This window comes from Mesoplodon mirus (genome assembly GCF_964341445.2).
Source record: "Mesoplodon mirus genome assembly, chromosome: X".
Classification (NCBI taxonomy): Eukaryota; Metazoa; Chordata; class Mammalia; order Artiodactyla; family Ziphiidae; genus Mesoplodon; species Mesoplodon mirus.
In genome coordinates this window covers 24,349,991-24,374,833 of record NC_138981.1, presented here as the reverse complement: position 1 = coordinate 24,374,833, position 24,843 = coordinate 24,349,991, and the positions used below count along the sequence as shown (strand labels likewise).

At 44.6% G+C, this 24,843-nt stretch overlaps 1 protein-coding gene across 1 annotated transcript; it reads left to right on the top strand.

The window, feature by feature from the left end:
* Positions 1–3,328: 3,328 nt before the first annotated feature.
* On the top strand, positions 3,329–4,372 carry LOC309796948 (melanoma-associated antigen B4-like; the record flags this gene model as incomplete). Its single annotated transcript, XM_082610346.1, has 1 exon — positions 3,329–4,372. The coding sequence occupies one exon, from the start codon at positions 3,329–3,331 to the stop codon at positions 4,370–4,372; it is 1,044 nt and encodes a 347-aa protein (XP_082466472.1).
* Between the last annotated feature and the right edge of the window lie 20,471 nt (positions 4,373–24,843).

Genomic DNA, 24,843 nt, shown 5'->3' with positions numbered 1-24,843 from the left:
TATCTCTGCTTCTCTCTAACCCACCAGGTTCTGGTAATCACGATTCTACTCTCTGTTACTAGGAGTTCAACTTTTGACTTTTTAGATACCACACATAAGTTAGATCACGTGATATTTGTCTTCCTGTGTCTGGCTTATTTTACTTAGCATAATGTCCTCCTAGGTTCATCCATGTTGTTCAAAATGATGGGATTTCTCACCACACACACAAAAATGGTTAACTATGGGAGGAGATACGATAAATACTTTCCTTCTGGCAATCATTTCACAATGTACCCATATAGCCAAACATCACATTAGACAAAATATACATAAAAAGCAATTTTATTTGTCAAAATATAAAGAAAATATTGAAATACAATAGCAAGTATCACAGTAATTTCACATAACAAAAAAATTCATTCCAGAAAATTTGATTAATGACACTGATATCATGCAAGAGAGGCCCCAGGGCTAAAGTTAGGAAAGGGAAGAAACCAGTTAGAATGCGCATCATCAGAAAATCTACAAACAACAAATGCTGCAGAGGGTGTGGAGAAAACGGAACCCTCTTGCCCTGTTGGTGGGAGTGTAAACTGATACAGCCACTATGGAGAACAGTATGGAGTTTCCTTAAAAAACTAAACATGGAATGACCATATGACCCAGGAATCCCACTCCTGGGCATACACCCAGAGAAAACCATAATTCAAAAAGACACATGCACCCCAATATTCATTGCAGCACTATTTACAAGAGCCAGGTCATGGAAGCAACCTAAATGCCCATCGACAGACGAATGGATAAAGAAGATGTGGTACATATATATATATAATGGAATCTTACTCAGCCATAAAGAGGAATGAAATTGAGTCATTTGTAAACACATGGATGGATCTAGAGTCTGTCATACAGACTGAAGTCAGAAAGAGAAAAACAAATACCGTATATGAACGCATATATATGGAACCTAGAAAAATGGTACAGATGAACCAGTCTGCAGGGCACAAATAAAGACACAGATGTAGAGAAAAAACGTATGGACACCAAGGGGGGAAATGCTGAGGGGTGGAGTGGTGGTCGAATAAATTGAGAGATTTTGATTGAAATATATACACCAACATGGATAAAATGGATAACTAATAAGAACCTACTGCATAAAAAAAAAATTAAATAAAATTCCAAAAAAAAAAAAGGAAGAATTCCAAGACTCATAGAACTCAATGCAACTTCCCTAACCCAAGACACTGAAACGCACAGAATTCTCACCTCCTACAACCATTTCCAAGAAGCAGTCTCAGGGAGTTGATGTCTTTGATGTGAGGCCTTGGCCTCAGGTCAGCAGACGGGAGGTAGCCCAGCACCTACAGGGAGTCAAGAGAAGACACTGAGGGAGGACTGAGAGCACCATCCACCATAGAAGAGGGGGCCCCAAAGAGCCCTCACTGTCAGTCTCGGGGGACCCAGGCATGGCTGTGAGGCTCGGGCCCCCAGATACTTCCGGCTGGGGGTGCCGACAGAAATGAGAGCCAAGGTGTGACGCCTGCTGACTCAGCTCAGCAGAGGGAAAAGTCCCAGGACCTGCCAAGAGTCAACGAAAGGCCCTCGTGCCAGGCCTGCAGGAAGCTCCCCCGGAACCACCCCCACCTCCTGTCCCACCCGGCCCCGCCCCGTCCCGCCCCACCCCTGCTGTGCTCCTGGAGCCCAGATGCGCATGACCGGATGTGACGTCCTCCTACACACGCGGTGGGGGCGACGCCATTGTTGAGAGCTGCCGTCCGGCGAGGGTGAGCCACGGGAGGAATCCCACGTCTCTTCAGCTGTCAAAGTGTGAGGTAACCCCAGTTAGAAGTGCGGGGATGCCCCCGACATCCCCAATCCCCTTTCCCTCCGAAAAGAGGCGGCCACACAGGCCCCACCCATCCCGCCCCTGCTCTCGGCCCGAGAGGCTCGGGCCTGGCCGTTAGGCCCAAAGTCCATCCGCTTCCCCTGCGGGGCCTCGGGCAAGGAAGGCCTCGCTCTGAGGCTGGTGGACCCTGGCTCACCTCAGTTGAGGGAGCGTCCCAGGCCCTGTGGAGTGAAGGACGGGACCCCTGTGGGGACCGAGGGGCTCCACACCCCAAAATGGCGGCCACGCAGACCCCGCCGCTGACGTCGGCCTGGGAGCCTCCGGGCAGGTCTAAAGACTGAGAGACTCCCTCAGTGCGAACGCGGACGGACGGATGGACGCGGGAGACCCAGGGAGGACGGGGCCTTGTTCTGAGGGGCTGGCCGCAGGTCAGCAGAGGGAGGATTTCCAGGGCACGGGAGGAGTCAGGGTGAGGACCGTCCTCCCCGTCGCAAGGGCACCTCAGAACCCCTCCCCTGTTGTCAGCCTCTTCCTTCTGGCCACACACGGAGAAGGGAGGGCTGCTGTCTGAGAGGGGAGGTGCAGGCCAGCAGAAGGCGCGTCCCTAAGCACTGCCAAGAGTCAGCCCAAGCCCTTGAGTGAGGGCCAGTGGGGCCGCCAGCCACAGGGCCTCGACCTGTTTGCCGCACGCTGCAGGCTTGGTAAAACTCTGCCACGTGCGGCCGCCTGGTCACCCTCACTGGCTCCTAGTGAGACTCAGGGAGGTGCCGGTACTGGTGCGAGCAGATGGCCCTCGGGGTAAGAGAGGAGCTCCAGGCTGCACCGGCCGTCCAGGGAGGACCCCGAGTGAGGACTAAGGGAGTCACCCACCCCGAAGAGAAGGGACCAGAGAGAACATGGCCTGTCCCCTCCTGTCAACCCTTAAACTCCCAAGAAAGGACTGTCAGGCCGAGCCTGCCCGTAATTTCCTCTGCCAGGTCCAAGGGAGGTTAGAGCTTTGTTCTGGAGGGGCAGCCACGAGGCAGCAGAAGGGAGGGTCCCAGGGCCCTTCGGTGGTGGGCTGAACGCTCCCTCCTTTCCCCCTCCTGGGTGTCACGGAAGATGGTGGTGTCAACTTCAGAGCAGCAGAGGGCATGGGGTGGGGGGGGTGGGGGAGTCTTGCCAACAACTGTCATCCTGACTCTGAATGGGAACCGCGGGGACCTACCTCCCCTGCCAGCCCCCACTGTCACCCCCGTACCGCCCAGGCAGGGCTGGCTGGCCGTGCCCCAAGGCTCACTCGACCGTCCTCCACAGGGCTCTCAGGGGACAGGCTGAACAGGAGCCCTGTGGGTCCTCGGGCAGTGCCCTCAAGGACCCTGCAGAGGCGGCCTTGGTTAAAGCCAGGGAGGACTCTCCCCGCTGAAGGTGCTCACAGCATCTCCTTGTCCCTCCCCCAGGTGCCCTCGTTGCCTGCCTTCCTGCCCACACTCCCGCCTGCTGGCCCTGACCCGTGTCATCATGCCTCGAGGCCGGAAGAGCAAGCGCCGTGCCCAGGAGAAACGCCGCCAGGCCCGGGGGGAGACTCAGAGGCTCAAGGGTGCCCAGGCCACTGAGGCGGCGGCGGTGGCAGAGATAGAAGAGTCGCCCTCCTCCCCCGCTTCTGTTTCTCGGGGTACTCCCCCGAGCTCCCCTGCTGCTGGCACTCGCCAGGAGCCTCAGGGAGCCCCAGCCACGAGCTCTCGTGCTGCAGGGGTTTCATGCCCAGGATCTGAAGAGGGTGCCCAGAGCCAAGATGAGAAAAGTGCAAGTACCGCCCAGGCAGCACCTTCCATTCACAGCACTTACAGCGATCCTCTGACCAGGGACATCCGCAAGTTGGTGCAGTTCCTGCTGGAGAAGTACGTGACGAAGGAGCCCATCCGGAAGGCTACACTGCGGAAGATTGTCAACAAGAGGTACAAGAAGCACTTCCCTGCGATCCTCAGGAGAGCCTCTGAGCGCATGGAGCTGGTCTTTTGCCTTGATCTGAAGGAAGTCGACCCCAGCCGTCACTCCTACGCCCTCATCAGCAAGCTGGGCCTCCCCAGTGAGGGAAATCCGAGTGAGGAGTCGGGGCTGCCCACGTCCGGTTTCCTGATGACCCTCCTGGGCAAGATCTTCACGAATGGCAACCGGGCCACCGAGGAGGAGATCTGGAAATTCCTCAATGAGTTGGGTTTGTATGCTGTGAAGAGTCACTTGATCTTTGGGGAGCCCAGGAGGCTTATCAAAAATTTCGTGCGGCAGAAGTACCTGACGTACCGCAAGGTGCCCAACAGCGATCCTCTGTGCTATGAGTTCCTGTGGGGCCCGAGAGCCCAAGCTGAAACCAGCAAGATGGAAGTGCTGGAGTTTATGGCCAAGATGAATGATACCGTCCCCAGGGCCTTCCCAGATCTCTATGAGGAGGCTGTGAAAGATGAGGTAGAGAGAACAGGGGTGAGAGCCACGGCCAGGGCTGCAGCTGTTGCTGAGGGCAGGGCACCTTCCAGGGCCAAGGCCTGCAGCTCCTCCCACGTGTAGGGAGGGAGGCCGCGGGCAGACTGCTCACTTTGTTTTGGAAGAGAGCAGTCAGGCTCCTAAATAGTGCAGAGTAGTAGGGGTGGAGGGAACAAAGTATAGATCTCATTTATCTTCCTGTTTTAAACTAGTAACTTCTATATATTATTGATTGATTGATTTAGGTTTTTTCAAATGTTTTTTTCTTGTAATAGTGTGTTTTCTTAAGAATACGAATACGTGAATGACATTACTTGCATACTTATTGCTGTTTAAAGAGTTCTAAAGTTACAGTTTTGGTATATATAAAAGAAATTCACAAACCATCTGTATTTTCTGTATGATCCAGAAGTAGAAAACATGGCAGTGCAATAGAGATTTTCATGGAAATGTGAAAGGCGACCACAGAAAATATTTAGAAACAAAAAATGGAGAAAACAGAGTAAAAGGTAGTTAATTCGTAGTTTGCCTTGTTTCTTTGAAACTTTCTTTTGGTAGAAATAAAAGATACTTTGACTGATTAGCTCATCTGTGAGTATTTGTTTCTTTTGTCCTAGTGCACTGCATATTCTCTGCCACCTACTGGATTAAAAATAAACTCTGATGGGAGGGTGGTATTTTGGGGGTTCATAATCATATCATAACTGCCACTCATCAAAAACCCAACATTTCTTAATGAGTATGCCACTGCTTTCCATGTAGTACATAACATTCCAGCATTCATGCAGGATAGGATTTAGCAGACTCCCTTTATAGGTGAATAACTTGCAAATTTCTCAAGTTCACAAGACTGATTAAGGGACCTTGCTGGGTCTAGTCCCCTGGTCTGGAATCGTCTAGAGCCTACACTCTTCCACTCCTCCCAGCCTAAGCCAGACCTTACGTCTTTTAATTCATTTTTCTTCTCACCACTCCAAAATGTATCTCATGGGATAAAAGGGGCCCTGTTCCCAAAGCACTGTTGTGGAATACAGTAATAGTAACGCTGAATAAGTGAATGGTATAAATAAAAAAGAAATTTTTGGTGACAATGGGGTCTTCTACATATGCACCGTCAGATACCCTGAAAAGATCAGCATCTCCTCATTTACTCTTCAAGTTTCTCAGGGACATAAAAGCCTTGGTTTAAGAGCTGTGTCCTCAGGTCAGTGGAGGGAGGAGTCCCAGCCTCTGAGAGTTACTCAAGGTGAGGGCCTTAGAACAGAAGGGGGCCCCACAAGGTATACCCTGCTTTCTCCCTTCTGTGGCCATGCGCAGAGCTGTGTGTCTGAAGGTACCCCTTCTCCTCCTCCGGGGCAAGGGTGGAGAGGCTCTCAGGGAGGTGGGTTCCTTGGTCTTGTGGCAGCACCTCCAGTTCTGCCCAGCTCGGAGACCCTAACAGGCCTTAATTTGCTTCAGGGTGAGGACACTGGGTGCTGACGAGTGGACTCTCCATAACAAAGGGGGACCACACAGAGGCCCCTGGCAGGGGTAGCCAGGGAATAGGTCTCTTACCTCCCCTTCTGGTGTCTCAGGAAGGTGAAAGCCTTGGCTTGAGGCTGGCAGACAGACAGTAGGGAGGGTGGAGTCCCATATGCTACCTGAAGTCAAGGTAAGAAACCTGAGTTAGGACTGAGGGGCCACTGACTCCAGAAGAGTGGGGCCTTGTAAAATCCTGCTCCTCAGAAGACCCCAACAGCTTCGGACAGATCTGGTTCATCCTGACTTCCAATTCAGAATTTCCAAGAAGGTAATGCCTTTGTTCTGAGGAGCACAGCTTCAGGGGAGTGGAGGGTGGAGGCCTGGGTCTGGTCAGGCCTCACGATGAGGACCCTGAATGAGGAGCAAGAGGACCACTCCAGAACAGAGGAGAATGCAGAGTCCCACCCCTGACGTCAGCCCCAGGAGGCCCAGGACAAAGCTTTCTGGCTGACGTGCCCCCTCTTTCCACTGGGGGTGGTCTCACGGAGGCGAGGGCCTCGGTCTATGGGGAACAGCCTCACTCAGTAGAGACTGGAAATCTAGTGTCTCTAAATGGGGATAGAGGGACTCCACGTAGAACACAGCCCTGCCACTGGATGCCTCCCCTTGGCAAAGCCAGGAATGTTGGCACGATGCGCCCCACACCTTTCCTTTTAGAGCGTCTCAGGTAGATGAGGCACTTGGTCTCAGGGGCCAGCCTCAGGTGAGCACAGGGAGGAATTCCAGGTCATGCCAAGAGCCAAGCACAGGACCATGAGGACTGAGGGAACCACCCAAATCATAAAAGTGGGGACGCCACAGAATCCCTCCCTTACTGTCGGCCATGAGTGACCACAGGCAGTCATGCCCACGTGAGGCAACCCTCACATCCTCCTAGGTGGTCTCAGGGAATTAAAGGCTGCAGTATGAGAGCACAGGCCTCTCTAGGTCACGGGAAGAGTCAGCGTAAGGGCTCCGAGTGAGGACCAAGGGGAACGCCCAACCGAAAAGAGAGAGGAACACATGCACAGCCCCACCACCCTCTCGGCCCTGGGAAGCCCCAGGCAGGGGCAGTTCCATGGGTCACCCACTTGCTTCCAGCTCCGGAGGACTCGGGTCAGTAGAGGGAAGAGTCCCAGATCCTGACAGACTGAGGACTACTGAGGTCACAGACCCCAGCAGAGTGGAGCCCGGAGAATCCTGCCCTCTGCTGTTAGTCCTCAGAAGCCCCTGAGAAATAGCTGTGGCTACACGTGGCCTACTCTGACTTCTACTTCTGGGGACTCAGGGTGGTGAGGACTTTGCTCTGAGGCTGGCTGACTCAGCATAGGGGAAATTTCCAGGTTGTGCTAGGAGTTGGGGTGAGGACCTAAGGCTGGAGTGGAGCATGAAAACCATAACAATGGGGGCAGCACATCATCTCTCCCCTGCTGTCAGTCCTGGGAGACGCCTGGATAGATGTCAGGCCGAGCAGAGGCAACCCTTAACTCCTCCCGGGGTGACAGAGAAGTGAGCACAGTAATAGGTGAAGAGAAGGAGAAATTATAGGTCTTCCCAGGAGTCAAACCGAGGAGGCTGCGTGAGGACTGGTGCGGCCGACCATCATAAGGCCTGGGTTTGCCTGCCACAGCTTTCTGCCTTCAGAGACCACAGGTAGATGTGGGAAATCAGGCTACCCTCACCTTCTATTGGGTCTCAGAGAGCTGTGGGCCTTTCTATGAGCACATGTCCTCAGGTAAAGAGAGAGGAGCCACAGGCCTTCCCAGGAGTCAAACTGAGAACCCTGAGTGACGACTAAGGGGAACATGCCCCACCCCCTGAGCTGTGGGGACGACCAAGAGTCTAGCCTTGCGCCTGCTTTCAGCACTTGAAGGCTCAGGACAGGGCAGTCGGGCCGAGGCTCCTTTACATCAGGTCTAAGGGAGGTGAGATCCTCAGCCTGAAGGTAAAGCCATTAGAGGGCAGAAGGGTGGGTCCCAGGCCCTACGCGAAGCCAACTGAGAGCAGTGAATAGGGACTGAGGACCCAGTGATCCCAGGAGAGAAAGGACTCCACAGAGCTGTCAGCACTGGGTTCCCCCTGTCAGGGCGGTGAGCTGGGGCACCCCTCACTTCCTCCTCATGGGTCCCCGGGACCACCGAGGTGTCAACGGCAGAGCAACAGAGGGGAGGAAGCCCAGGCCCTGGCTGCCATCCATCTAAAGATCCTGAAGATGAACTGAGCGGACTCCCCGCCCTAGAACACGGAAGGTCCCACTGGCAGCCCCTTCTGTCACCCCAGTGACACTCAGGTAGGCTGGCTGGCTGTGCCCCAAGGCTCACTCGACCGTCCTCCACAGGGCTCTCAGGGGACAGGCTGAGCAGGAGAACAGGAGCCCTGTGGGCCCTCGGGCAGTGCCCTCAAGGACCCTGCAGAGGCGGCCTTGGTTAAAGCCAGGGAGGACTCTCCCCGCTGAAGGTGCTCACAGCATCTCCTTGTCCCTCCCCCAGGTGCCCTCGTTGCCTGCCTTTCTGCCCACACTCCCGCCTGCTGGCCCTGACCCGTGTCATCATGCCTCGAGGCCGGAAGAGCAAGCGCCGTGCCCAGGAGAAACGCCGCCAGGCCCGGGAGGAGACTCAGTCTCAAGGGTGTCCAGGCCACTGAGGCGGCGGCGGCGGCGGCAGAGATAGAAGAGTCGCCCTCCTGCCCCGCTTCTGTTTCTCGGGGTACTCCCCCGAGCTCCCCTGCTGCCGGCACTCGCCAGGAGCCTCAGGGAGGCCCAGCCACGAGCTCTCGTGCTGCAGGGGTTTCATGCCCAGGATCTGAAGAGGGTGCCCAGAGCCAAGGTGAGGATAGCGAGTCACAGATGAGCGGGCCTGCCCCATCCTGGACGGTTCGCCTTTCCCTCCCCTACCTGGACACTGGTGGTTGCAGCATGCCCAGAGATCCTCCCTCTCGTGGTCAAGGACCACTGCTAGGTTTCCAGCCGTACCTGGACCAAGCAAGACAAAACCGCCAGCACAGGTTGACGCAGGCGCACCAAGACCTAAAAGGTGACTCAAGGTAACCCCGGGTTCATTATGCCTCATTTGTAATTACTTAGCATTGCGGCTTTTGCTTCCCCGCCCCACCCCATGGGTTCTGCTTGGGTGCTTACGGGTAAGTGCCTGCATACTAGCAGGAAAGTTATATAACCTAAAGCTGTCAATCGATTTGTCACTCAAATAACACAGGACACAGGGAGGGACCACCACTCTACAAAACACAGCCCTACCCCATTGCGGGGCTGCTTCTGGTTTCCAGACAGCCCGCTCTCCTGCTTTCTCGGGAGTGTACTTTTGCTCTGCTTAACTGAACTCTTGCTACTTAAAACTGCTCTACGCCTCTCGATTGAATTCTTCCTCCTTGGGAGGGCAAGAACCAAGGAAATCGCCATTCTGCTGGTGACAATATGGATCACATATCCATTACTTTTATCAGGTACAAGTTAAAGTTTTGATATTTCATAAAAAAAATTTAGAAACCTTCCATTTTTTTTTATGACCCAGAACAAGAAAACACAGCAATGGAAGAGGGATTTCCATGGAACTGTGAATAGACTCGGCAGTAAAATAATGTGGGTCAAGTAAAAAAGAAAAGAAAAAGAGTAAATGGTGGTACATTTTTGGTTTCTCTTATTCTTTTAGTGCTTCTTTTTGTAAAATTGAAAGATGTTTTCTTAGGTTATTCAAGATTGTGAGAGAAATTAAACAATAATAAAGTAGACATCCTTCTCGTTGCCACTCTTATTCCCAACCACTAATTGAGCATCTACTCTTTGGAAGGCTCCATGGCAGAACTGGGGATGGTTAAGAAAAAGAAGACTGAGCCACTGTCCACAGAACTTTAAGCCTAGGAGCTGCTGCCATATCAAGAAGATGGTGAGACACGCTCTAAGACCTAAATAAATGACAAGTTAAAACAAGGGGTGAGAAAGAGGAGGTTCCAGACGAGAGTAGTCAAGCGTAAATGCTCTGAAGCAAGGAAGTCTGGAGCTTTGGGACACTGCAGTTCCCTTGAGGAGGTGACTTTAAGTTAGGCGGGATGGTGGGCTAAATGAGGCTGAGTGAATTGTGGTGGGGGAGGGTGGGACCCTTAGATGGTGGGCCTCAGAGTTGAGAGACTCAAGACTGGAATGGAAGATTACCCTGAATTTTTACTTTGGGACTGTGGGTAAAACAGAGAGACTCTCCACCCGGGGCAGGAATAAAATGGGTTCCCTGTCCCAGTCCCAGTGCAGGTGAACACAGTGCACAAACTAGGTGTTTGAATCCCATCGCCTCCAGGGAGTTTCCGAGAAACAAGGAGGATACTTCCTTGAAGTGAGATGTCAAGAAGCCACTGTGATAGCACTCTTTGCACTGGGGTCAAAGGGCCAGAGGCCACGCCATTAAAGGGATGTTCTACTACTGATCTTAAGTGTAATCTGGGGAACTCCAAATGAAGGCTACATTTTTGGTGGTGGTGGTGAAATTATAATGAAAATAGGGGTGGTTTGGATGAAAAGGCACCTGGGAGGGAAGTTGTTGGTCCTTGACGCAAATTCTAGAACCTCTGAGTGGCATCCAGCTGGGAGAGATTCCTCTACACTCAAATGACATATTTACAAATGGGGAAATCTTACATAGTTTTACTGTCTAAGCAGTTTTGTTCGTTCCAAAGGTGCCGCGTAGTTTCTGACATCTCATGAGATTAAAGAAAAAAATCCCCAAGAGTTGGTATTATGGTCTGGGGTCATAGTTATCGCAGTAATAAATGCCATTCTTGAGAGACCATTGTTGCAAGTGCTTTACAAACATCACGTATATTACAATAGCTCTACACGATAGGGCTTATCAGACTCACTTTACAGATGATGAACTTGCAATTTTCTCAAGTTCACAAGACTTGTGACAGAGCTGGGAATAGACCCTTGGTCTGAATTCCTCTAGAGGCCACACTGTTTCACTCTTCCCAGCCTGAGGCAGACCTAGTATCCTTTAATTCACTTCTCTCCTCACTACTTCAAACTCTATTTCAGGCAATTTAAAAAAAAAAAAAAAAAAAAAAAGGAAGCAAGCAAACAAAAAACCCTGTAGCCAAAGTACTATAAACAGTCCTGATGAAGGAAGGTTAATACAAGAATAAACCATAATTTGGGGATTGTCTGTGGGCTTCATTTATCTAGAGTCCTCCTGCCCCTCGCTCCAGGGTTCCTTGAAAGCTCACTGCCCTGGTCCCAGCACGTGTGTTCAGCTCCAGCACTTTCCCACGTTAGAGCTCCTTTCTCCTGAGACTTCCCCAGTGTGCCCTCAAGTCCAACGCTGGAATCTGTTAATGGTGCGTTGAGACTGGCCTGTGAATAAATACACCAATGAGTGAGCTTACCTAGGGGATCAATATCCAAAGCCTCCCTCATAAGTTGGAGATGAGGACCTGAATAGACATTTCTACAAAGAGGATATACCAGTGTCCAAACAGTACATGAAAGATGCTCCATATCGTTAGTCATTAGGGTAATGTATAAAAAAAAAAAAAAGTGGGATACCATTTCACTAGGTTGGTTATAAAAATGGAAAATAACAAGTGTTTGCGAGGATATGAAGAAACTGGATCCCTCATACATTGCTGGGAAGAATGTAAAATGGTTCAGCCTCTTTGGAAAACAGTTTGGTAGTTCCTCAAATTTAAACAAAGAATTACCATATGACCCAGCAATTCCATTCCTAGGTATATAACCAAAATAACTTAAAAATTATATTCAAACAAATCTTTGTACCCAAATATTCAAAGGAGCATTATTCATAAAAGCCAAAAAATGCAAACAACCCAAAATTTCCATCACTGAATGAACGGACAGACAAAATGTGGTATATTCTTACAATGGAATATTATTCAGTCATAAAAAGCAATGACGTACGGATAACTGAGAGACCATGGATGAACCTTGGAGACATTATGATAAATGATAAATGAAAGGAGTCAGAAACAAAAGGTCACATATTGTATGACACCATTTACATGAATTATCCAGGATAAGCAAATTCACAGAGACAGAAAGCAGATTGATGGTTGCCCGGAGCTAGGGAGAGCTATGAATGAGAAGTAACTTTTTGAAGGGTAAGAGGTTATGTAAGCAGATAGGGTAGGCGGTCCCTGGAGAAAGAGAACCAGGCATGGCTCTCTTGACATAAGAGAAGCCATTTTTCGCCTAAGCCATTTTGTGATCTAAGCCATTTTAAGATCATTTTGTGAAACAATGTTTGCCCTTGAACACACCTCCGTAATAATGATCTTAAGGGAATAAAAGAATGCAGCAATCAAAGACTGTTATCAGGCAGGAGTAGTAACAGTAGCAAAGGTAATAAGTCAGTTGTTAAGACTCCCAGTCTTTTCAAGGGTAAAGATTAGCCTGAAGCACAATCTTCAGCTGTTCTGCAGAATTCAAACCCCCCTCGAATGATCAACCACCACCAGGTCAACTGCAACCGAAGGAATGATGACGGTAATCTTTTCTGACCCTTGTGACTTCAAACCCCTATAAAGCTCGGACTCTGTTGACCTTTGCCCCAACTCTATGCTGAATTCTCCTCTGCTCAAGCCCCTTCATGAATATGCATGTACCCTTAGCTTCAAACTTCCCCAGTTCTGCTGTCCAGGGAAACACTGCTTTGGGAAAGATCCCCAGGGTTCTCCTGCCTTGCTGCAAGTAATAAATCCTTCCTTCTCCTGCTCTTTGACTTGGCTGTGTATTTGGCTCGACACCCACCAAGAGGCAAACCCAGTTTTCGGGGAGCAGTTACCTTTTGGAATGAGGAATAGGTTTGGAACAAGAGAGAGGCGGTGATTGTACAACATTGTGAATGCAGTTATGCCACTGAATTATTCACTTTAAAATGTTATGTGGATATATATCAGTGACTTATATTTTTAATATTATATATAATACAGTCAATAGATTGATTGATCCCACTATACATATACTATGTATAATATATAGGTATATGTATGGATGTAAAATCAGTGGAATGATAGAATCAGATAGAATGAGAGAATTACCATTCTACAGCCCCTAATGGATTAACGGATAAGGGTGAAGATCCTCACCAACTGTCAATACCACCAGGAAGCAGAAAACAGACACTATGTGTCTCCTAATGGAAGCACACAGCTTTGTCTCAGGAGTGAACTTGCCAATAAACAAACTGGTAAATCAATAAGCCTTAATCTGAACAAGCTGTTTCCTACAATTATTGAGGATTCTTGATGCTGAGGTTCCAGGTATATTGGGTTCATTACTTTATTCTCTGTAATGTTGTATATGATTGTTTTTATTATAAATATCATGCCTTTAAATTTGAAAACCCAAGTAAAATGGAACAATTTTTAGCAAACTATAAATCACTAAAGTGAAAATGTAGTCCAAACCCAGAGCAGCATCAAAATGTTCCAGGGCAATCCAGGTTTGGAGCCCCCTCACACCAAATGATCAGGGAAAAACTAATCACCATCTTATTTGAATTCTTCCAAACCATACAGAAAGATAGAAAACGGATCAACCATTTTAATAGGGTAGCCCTCCTTGATACAAAGTCCAGATAAGAATGCCCCAATATAAGGATACTCACACATAACCATGTGATTAAATGAAGAAATGGGCTCTGACTAAGGAACACAAAGATATCATATTAGAAAATACTGATCCAGGAGCGGCTTCCCCGGGAGAACGCACGGCGCGCCTCGGGCTGGTGCAACGTCACGCCGACCTCTGCCGCTGCAGGCTCGCCCCGCACTCCGTGCCCCTCCCTCCCTCCCGGCCTGAGTGAGCCAGAGTCCCCGAAGAGGCTGCTCCTTTAACCCTGTCCTGTCTGAGCGAAGAACAGACGCCCTCCGGCGACCTACACGCAGAGGCGGGGCCAAATCCAAAGCTGAGACCCAGGAGCTGTGAGAACAAAGAAGAGAAAGGGAAACCTCTCCCAGCAGCCTCAGAAACAGCGGATTAAAGCTCCACAATCAACTTGATGTACCCTGCATCTGTGGAATACATGAATAGACAACACATCATCCCAAATTGAGGAGCCCGGAGTCAGTGCTGTGCCTCTGAGGTGGGAGAGCCAACTTCAGGACACTGGTCCACAAGAGACCTCCCAGCTCCACATAATATCAAACGGCGAAAATCTTCCAGAGATCTCCATCTCAACACCAGCACGCAGCTTCACTCAACGACCAGCAAGCTACAGTGCTGGCCACCCTAAGCCAAACAACTAGCAAGACAGGAACACAACGCCACCCATTAGCAGAGAGGTGGCCTAAAATCATAAAAAGTCCACAGACACCCCAAAACACACCACCAGACGTGGACCTGCCCACCAGAAAGACAAGATCCAGCCTCATCCACCAGAACACAGGCACTAGTCCCCTCTACCAGGAAGCCTACACATCCCACTAAACCAACCTTAGCCACTGGGGACAGACACCAAAAACAACAGGAACTACGAACCTGCAGCCTGCAAAAAGGAGACCCCAAACACAGTAACATAAGCAAAATGAGAAGACAGAAAAACACACAGCAGGAGAAGGAGCAAGATAAAAACCCACCAGACCTAACAAATGAAGAGGTAATAGGCACTCTACCTGAAAAAGAATTCAGAATAATGATGGTAAAGATGATCCAAGATTCTATTTCCCAGATCCAAAATCTTGGAAATAGAATAGACAAAATGCAAGAAACAGTTAACAAGGACCTAGAAGAACTAAAGATGAATCAAGCATCGATTAAAAACACAATACATGAAATAAAAAATACTCTAGACGGGATCAATAGCAGAATAACTGAGGCAGAAGAACGGATAAGTGAGGTGGAAGATAAAATAGTGGAAATAACTGCTGCAGAGCAAAATAAAGAGAAAAGAATGAAAAGAACAGAGGACAGTCTCAGAGACCTCTGGGACAACATTAAACGCACCAACATTCGAATTATAGGGGTTCCAGAAGAAGAAGAGAAAAAGAAAGGGACTGAGAAAATATTTGAAGAGATTATAGTTGAAAACTTCCCTAATATGGGAAAGGAAATAGTTAATCAAGTCCAGGAGGCACAGAGAGTCCCATACAGAATAAATCCAAGGAGAAATACGCCAAGACACATATTAATCAAACTGTCAAAAATTAAACACAAAGAAATCATATTAAAAGCAGCAAGGCAAAAACAACAAATAACACACAAGGGAATCCCCATCAGGATAACAGCTGATCTCTCAGCAGAAACTCTACAAGCCAGAAGGGAGTGGCAGGACATAATTAAAGTGATGAAGGAGAAAAACCTGCAACCAAGATTACTCTACCCAGCAAGGATCTCATTCAGATTTGATGGAGAAATTAAAACCTTTACAGACAAGCAAAAGCTGAGAGAGTTCAGCACCACCAAACCAGCTTTACAACAAATGCTAAAGGAACTTCTCTAGGCAAGAAACACAACAGAAGGAAAAGACCTACAATAACGAACCCAAAACAATTAAGAAAATGGGAATAGGAACATACATATCAATAATTACCTTAAATGTAAATGGACTAAATGCTCCCACCAAAAGACACAGAGTGGCTGAATGGATACAAAAACAAGACCCATATATATGCTGTCTACAAGAGACCCACTTCAGACCTAGAGACACATACAGACTGAAAGTAAGGGGATGGAAAAAGATATTCCATGCAAATGGAAACCAAAAGAAAGCTGGAGTAGCAATTCTCATATCAGACAAAATAGACTTTAAAATAAAGACTACTAGAAGAGATAAAGAAGGACACTACATAATGATCAAGGGATCGATCCAAGAAGAAGATATAACAATTGTAAATATTTATGCACCCAACATAGGAGCACCTCAATACATAAGGCAAATACTAACAGCCATAAAAGGAGAAATCGACAGTAACACACTCATAGTAGGGGACTTTAACACCCCACTTTCACCAATGGACAGATCATCCAAAATGAAAATAAATAAGGAAACACAAGCTTTAAATGATACATTAAACAAGATGGACTTAATTGATATTTATAGGACATTCCATCCAAAAACAACAGAATACACATTTTTCTCAAGTGCTCATGGAACATTCTCCAGGATAGATCATATCTTGGGTCACAAATCAAGCCTTGGTAAATTTAAGAAAATTGAAATTGTATCAAGTATCTTTTCCGACCACAATGCTATGAGACTAGATATCAATTACAGGAAAAGAGCTGTAAAAAATACAAACACATGGAGGCTAAACAATACACTACTTAATAACGAAGTGATCACTGAAGAAATCAAAGAGGAAATTAAAAAATACCTAGAAACAAATGACAATGGAGACACGACGACCCAAAACCTATGGGATGCAGCAAAAGCAGTTCTAAGAGGGAAGTTTATAGCAATACAATCCCACCTTAAGAAACAGGAAACATCTCGAATAAACAACCTAACCTTGCACCTAAAGCAATTAGAGAAAGAAGAACAAAAACATCCCAAAGTTAGCAGAAGGAAAGAAATCATAAAAATCAGATCAGAAATAAATGAAAAAGAAATGAAGGAAACGATAGCAAAGATCAATAAAACTAAAAGCTGGTTCTTTGAGAAGATAAACAAAATTGATAAACCATTAGCCAGACTCATCAAGAAAAAAAGGGAGAAGACTCAAATCAATAGAATTAGAAATGAAAAAGGAGAAGTAACAACTGACACTGCAGAAATACAAAAGATCATAAGAGATTACTATAAGCAACTCTATGCCAATAAAATGGACAACCTGGAAGAAATGGACAAATTCTTAGAAATGCACAACCTGCCAAGACTGAATCAGGAAGAAATAGAAAATATGAACAGACCAATCACAAGCACTGAAATTGAAACTGTGATAAAAAATCTTCCAACAAACAAAAGCCCAGGACCAGATGGCTTCACAGGCGAATTCTATCAAGCATTTAGAGAAGAGCTAACACCCATCCTTCTGAAACTCTTCCAAAATATAGCAGAGGGAGGAACACTCCCAAATTCATTCTACGAGGCCACCATCACCTTGATACCAAAACCAGACAAGGATGTCACAAAGAAAGAAAACTACAGGCCAATATCACTGATGAACATAGATGCAAAAATCCTCAACAAAATACTAGCAAACAGAATCCAACAGCACATTAAAAGGATCATACACCATGATCAAGTGGGGTTTATTCCAGGAATGCAAGGATTCTTCAATATACGCAAATCAATCAACGTGATACACCATATTAACAAATTGAAGGAGAAAAACCATATGATCATCTCAATAGATGCAGAGAAAGCTTTCGACAAAATTCAACACCCATTTATGATAAAAACCCTGCAGAAAGTAGGCATAGAGGGAACTTTCCTCAACATAATAAAGGCCATATATGACAAACCCACAGCCAGCATCGTCCTCAATGGTGAAAAACTGAAACCATTTCCACTAAGATCAGGAACAAGACAAGGTTGCCCACTCTCACCACTCTTATTCAACCTAGTTTTGGAAGTTTTAGCCACAGCAATCAGAGAAGAAAAGGAAATAAAAGGAATCCAAATTGGAAAAGAAGAAGTAAAGCTGTCACTATTTGCAGATGACATGATACTATACATAGAGAATCCTAAAGATGCTACCAGAAAACTACTAGAGTTAATCAATGAATTTGGTAAAGTTGCAGGATACAAAATTAATGCACAGAAATCTCTGGCATTCCTATATACTGATGATGAAAAATCTGAAAGTGAAATCAAGGAAACACTCCCATTTACCATTGCAACAAAAAGAATAAAATATCTAGGAATAAACCTACCTAAGGAGACAAAAGACCTGTATGCAGAAAATTATAAGACACTGATGAAAGAAATTAAAGATGATACAAATAGATGGAGAGATGTACCATGTTCTTGGATTGGAAGAATCAACATTGTGAAAATGACTCTACTACCCAAAGCAATCTACAGATTCAATGCAATCCCTATCAAACTACCACTGGCATTTTTCACAGAACTAGAACAAAAACTTTCACAATTTGTATGGAAACACAAAAGACCCCGAATAGCCAAAGCAATCTTGAGAACGAAAAATGGAGCTGGAGGAATCAGGCTCCCTGACTTCAGACTATACTACAAAGCTACAGTAATCAAGACAGTATGGTACTGGCACAAAAACAGAAAGATAGATCAATGGAACAGGATAGAAAGCCCAGAGTTAAACCCACGGACATATGGTCACCTTATCTTTGATAAAGGAGGCAGGAATGTACAGTGGAGAAAGGACAGTCTCTTCAATAAGTGGTGCTGGGAAAACTGGATAGGGACATGTAAAAGTATGAGGTTAGATCACTCCCTAACACCATACACAAAAATAAGCTCAAAATGGATTAAAGACCTAAATGTAAGGCCAGACACTATCAAACTCTTAGAGGAACACATAGGCAGAACACTCTATGACATAAATCACAGCAAGATCCTTTTTGACCCACCTCCTAGAGAAATGGAAATAAAGACAAAAATAAACACATGGGACCTAATGAAACTTCAAAGCTTTTGCACAGCAAAGGAAACCATAAACAAGACCAAAAGACAACCCTCAGAATGGGAGAAAATATTTGCAAATGAAGCAACTGACAAAGGATTAATCTCCAAAATTTATAAGCAGCTCATGCAGCTCAATAACAAAAAAACAAACAACCCAATCCAAAAATGGGCAGAAGACCTAAATAGACATTTCTCCACAGAAGATATACAGACTGCCAACAAACACATGAAAGGATGCTCAACATCTTTACTCATTAGAGAAATGCAAATCAAAACTACCATGAGATATCATCTCACACCAGTCAGAATGGCCATCATCAAAAAATCTAGAAACAATAAATGCTGGAGAGGGTGTGGAAAAAAGGGAACACTCTTGCACTGCTGGTGGGAATGTGAATTGGTACAGCCGCTATGGAGAACGGTATGGAGGTTCCTTAAAAAACTACAAATAGAACTACCATATGACCCAGCAATCCCACTACTGGGCATATACCCTGAGGAAACCATAATTCAAAAAGAGACATGTACCAAAATGTTCATAGCAGCCCTATTTACAATAGCCCGGAGATGGAAACAACCTAAGTGTCCATCATCGGATGAATGGATAAAGAAGATGTGGCACATATATACAATGGAATATTACTCAGCCATAAAAAGAAATGAAATTGAGCTATTTGTAATGAGGTGGATAGACCTAGAGTCTGTCATACAGAGTGAAGTAAGTCAGAAAGAGAAAGACAAATACTGTATGCTAACACATATATATGGAATTTAAGAAAAAAAAATGTCATGAAGAACATAGGGGTAAGACAGGAATAAAGACACAGACCTACTAGAGAATGGACTTGAGGATATGGGGAGGGGGAAGGGTAAGCTGTGACAAAGTGAAAGAGCGGCATGGACATATATACACTACCAAACGTGAGGTAGATAGCTAGTGGGAAGCAGCCGCATAGCACAGGGAGATCAGCTCGATACTTTGTGACTGCCTGGAGGGGTGGGATAGGGAGGGTGGGAGGGAGACGCAAAAGGGAGGGGATATGGAAACATATGTATATGTATAACTGATTAAATTTGTTATAAAGCAAAAAAATAAAATAAAATAAAATTTAAAAAAAAAAAAAAAAAAAAATACTGACCGTTGGAAATCACTGCATTAACAGAGAAAGGAGAAAATGCATTTCTAAAGGGAAAGAATATTTGTCTCTACACTTCTATTCTCAAGCCTGTTGACACCAAATGTATGGGTTTTGTGTTTTGTTTTCTTTTGCTCACACAAACCAATTCTCTACCACCAGCTGAGTATCCTACAATTCAATTCTGACAATATCTACCTGCAGTTAGCATCAGATCCCACAAGGTAACGGCTCATTCCCACAAGATTGCCCTACACTTAATCCAAACCCAGGTCTCCCATAATTCTGACTGACAGGCTATAAATTGGGGGCTCCCACAACCCCGTCCCTGGGTTTGGTAATTTTCTAAAATGGCTCAAAGAACTCAAGGAAACAGTGTACTTACTAGATTACTGGATTATTATAAAAGGATGTGACTCCCTGACAGCCAAATGGAAGAGATGCTTAGAGTGAGGTGTGGGGAAGGAGTGTGGAGCTCTCATGCCCTCTCCAGCTGCATCACCCTCATAGCACCTACATGCGTTCAGCAAACTGGAAGCTCTCCAGACCATTTTGGTTAGGATTCTTAGGCAGGCTTCATTACACAGGCATGCTTAATTAAATCATTGGCCACTGGTAATTAAGTCAATCTCCAGCCCTTCTTCCCTCAGAGGTCAGAGGGTAGGACTGAAAGTTCCTAGCCCCTGATCACATGGTGGGTCCCGCAGGCAGCCCTCCACCCTTAGGGGCTTTCCAAAAGTCACCTCATTAACCTAAGCTCAGGAGTGGTTGAAAGGGGCTTGTTACCAGTAGCATGAAACACTCCTTTCACCTTTCTTGCTCTTTTCACTTCGGGAACCCCAACAGTTTTAGCAGCTCTGGGGACAAAGACCACATATATATTTATTAGTATAAATCACAATATCACAATTTAATTATGTGCAGGGGTAAAGAAAGGGCCTTTGATAAAAATTTTACACCAGTCCATGGTAATAACTTTTCGCAAACTCACATTAGTAGGGAATTTCTCTTCTGTAAAATCTATACGTATTAAGCATACTTAAATGTGGAATGTTATCAGAATTCCCAAGAAAATAAGAAACGAGACACAGATATACGGTACCGTCTCTACTATTTGACAAGAATTTTCCTACTCTGCCACGTGAACATCTTGGAAGTCATCACTCCCATCCTCACAATGACAAAGAGCTGAACAAACTGAACATCAACAACTCTTCTTACATCCATCAGAGAATTGAAGTTACAGGGAAAACCAATGCTTCAAAACTGAAGATGCAGGCAAATAACAGGGAATCACAGCTCACTGGGAGCTGAAAGTCCTGGATCCAGGAAGGAGTAGAAAAATTTACATTGTACTTGCTGCAACACTGGAAGCTATGTGTGACAAGCTTCAGAGCCCAAAACTCCTAGGAGCCGAGTCTTAGGGGAGCCCACACACTTCTGTGAGTTTTACCTTCTGGGGTCCTAACAGGTTCTCACCGTAAAGATCCAAGAAAAATTTCCTCATGCTTCTGGCATGAGGGGGACATAAACCCTTTTGAAATACACCTAGGAAAAAGGAACCATTTTGAAACACAGGCCCAGATGTTTCTGTTCTGTGTACTTTCCTAAACCAACTAACTTGGATGAAGGGAAAATCCTAACTCCAGCCCCCTCCAGACTTCCTATGTCACGTAACAGGGGGGATAAAAGCTGAGAAGCATTTGTGAAGGCAATCGCCCAGGGGCACAGAGCCACTAAAACATGGACAGCTAATCACAGGATTATAGAACACTGCCCGTACACCTTACCACTGCATCAACAAGGTTCCAATATAATACCAGAGGATTCCTGCTGAAAGAACTGCAAGGCTTAGACTACTTATGAAGGTGTTCCTAGGGAAAACCACAGACAACAAGAACACTCAAGGAAATTGAAATCTCAGGCGCCTACAGTAAGAGCAAACAGTAAACACGACATAACTCTTATGCAGATAACCACAAACTCTCATGCTAAAGGCCCTTTAAATCGGTTCCTATTATCCAATACATTAAGTCCAGCCTTCAACGAAAAATTGTAAGATATGTTAAAAGGCAGAAAAGCACAGTCTGATTAAACAAAGCAAGTAACTGAACCACACTCAGATATAGGAGATAATTTGGAATATCAGACTAGGATTTTAGAATACTTATGATTCATACGCTAGGCCTCTAATGGAAAAAGTGAACAACATGCAAGAATAGTAGGTAATGTACGTAGAGAGATGGAAACTGTAGGAAAGCATCAAAAGGAAATGTGAGAAATCAAAAACATTGTAACTGACGTGAAGAATACCACTGATAGGCTCACCAGTAGACTGCACATGGCCAAGGAAAGACTCAATGAAATTAAAGATATACGTTGATAGAAACCCCTCAAACTAAAAAACAAAGAGAAAACAAAATAATTTTTAAAAAAGAAAAGAGTAACCAAGGATTGTGGAACAATTACAAGAGATGTAACATATGCATAGCGGGAACAATCTGAGAAGAAACAGAGAAAGAAGCAGAATTTTCAAAGTGATAATGACTGAGAATTTCCCCAAATTAATGACAGACACTAAACCACAGATCTAGGAAGCTCAGAGAACACCAAGCAGGATAAATAGAAAAAAAAAAAAATCTACACCTAGGCATACCATACTCAAACTGCAGAAAACCAAACAGAAAGAGAATTCTTGAGACGAGCTAGAGAAGAAAAGAACTTACTATACAGGAACAAGGGTAACAATTACCAAGATTTCTCTTCACAAACGATGCTATCAAGAAAAGACTACAGTTAAATTTTTAAGGCATTGAAATGAAAAAACCCAACAAGAACAACAAAAACACTACCACCAACCTGAATCCTGTAGCCGGGGGAGAAAATCCTTCAACAATAATGAGAAATAAAGACTTTCTCTGACAGACAAAAACTGATGGAAATTGGTCACGCAGATCTACTGTGCAAGAAATGTTAAAAGAAGTTCTCCTGGGAAAAGGAAAATGATATAGGACAGAAGCTTTGGCCGACGTAAAGTAAGGAAGAGAGTAACACAAGGAATAAATGAAGATAAAATAAAGCCTTTTATTTTTATTATTTTCTACTAATCAAAAAGGATAACTATTTCTTCAAAATAATTCTATAACAGCAATGCCTCCAGTGATTCTACATTATGGATAAGAGAAATAAATGGCAGGAATGGTATATGTGCACTGTTACGAGGTACTTGCACTAACCGTGAAGCAGGATGCTGTTATTTGAAAGAGGACTTGAATACGTTGGAAATGTATAACGCAAACGCTACAGAAACCACTAGAAATTTTTTTAAAGTATAACTGATATGCTAAAGAGGAGGGAAAATGGAATAACATTAAATCTTGAATTAAAACTAGAAAAGGCAGAAGAAGAGCAGGAGATTAAACAAGAAACAAAGAGTAAGCTCAATGAGTAGAAAACACTTACAAAGGTGGTCAATGTTAATCCAACTGTATCAATAATCACTTTTAACGTGAATGGTCTAAATATACCAATTAAAAGGCAGAGATTGATAAAAAGATTGAAAACAAAGGAGATCTAACCCTATGCTTTTTATAAGAAACCCACTTTAAATATAAAGACATGAAATGATTAAAAGTAGAGGGATGGATACAATAGCCAGTCATGGAAGCAACCTAAATGCCATTGACAGATGAATGGATAAAGCAGATGTGGTACATATATACAGTGGAATATTACTCAGCCATAAAAAGGAACGAAATTGGGTCATTTGTAGAGACGTGGATGGACCTAGGGACTATCATGCCGAGTGAAGTAAGTCAGAAAGAGAAAAACAAATATCGTATATTAATGCATACATGTGGAATCTAGAAAAATGGTACAGATGAACCGGTCTGCGAGGCAGAAATAGAGACACAGATGTAGAGAACAAACGTATGGACACCAAGGGGGGAAAAGCGGGGGTGGGATGAATGGGGAGATTGAGATAGACATATATACACCAATATGTACAAAACAGATACCTAATAAGAACCTGCTGAATAAGAAAAGAAAAGAAAAGAAAATTTAAAAAAAAAAGCAAAGGGATGGAGAAAACACTACCATGCTAACACGAGTGAAAAAAAAAAAAACATCTGCTCTAGCTATATTTATCTCAGACAAAGCAGTATTCAGAACAAGAAAGTCAGGAATAAAGATGGGCATTACTTAATGATTAAGTGGCCAATGCTCAAAGAAATCATGGCAACCCTTAATGTGTATGCACCAAACAATTCTGTTAAGATACACGAGGCAAACACTGATGAGACAAATCTACTCTTACAGAAGGAGATGTCAACACATCTCTTTTCATAATTGACAAATCCACTAGGCAGAAAATCAGTAAGGTGCAGTTGAACTGAAAAGCAACATCAATTAACTAGATCTAAATGACATTCATAGAATACTTAACAACAGCAGAAAGCACATTATTTTCAAGTCCACATGGAACATACACCAAGATAGATCACATTCTATGCCATAAAATACACATCATCAAATTTAAAAGAATATAAATGATACAAAGAATGATCTCATTCTGCGATGGAAATAAACTAGAAACTGATAACAAAACAATAGCAAGAAAATCAAGGGTATTTGGAGATTAAGCAATATATTTCTAAATAACACATGGGCCAAAGAGAAAATCTAATGAGAAATTTTAAAATATGTTTAACTCAATGAAAACAAAATTACAACTTATCAAAAGTTGTGCAATATAGCCAAACCAGTACTTAAAGGGACAGGAATAGCATTGAACGTCTATACTAGAAAAATCTAAAATCACTAATTTAAGCTTCTACCTTAGTAAACTGGTGAAAGAAGAGAAAAAAAGCAGAGGAAAAAGAAATAAGAAATCAAAGCAGAAATCAATGACACTGAAGAAAGGGAAAAAAAATAGAGAAAAACAACAAAACCAGAAGCTGTTTCTTTGAACATATCCAAAAGAAAAAAAAGAAAAAACAAGATAACATTCTAACCAGGCTACTCAAGGAAAATAAAAAGAGAGAAAACACCAGTTAAATCGCTAATAGTAGAAATGAAAGAAGGGCCATCACTACTGATTCCACGGACATTAAAAGGAAAATAAATGAATGTTATAAACAACTCTATGCCTACAAATTTGAAAAGTTAAATCGACAAGTTGCTTGAAGATGCAATTTCCCAAAACTATACAAGGATAAATAGATAATCAGAATAGGTCTGTATCTATTAAAGAAACTTAATCTATAAATAAGCTTCCAATAAAGACAGCATCAGGTCCAGATGATTCCACTGATGAATTTTAACAAAAATTTAAGGAAGAAATGAAAACAATTCTCTA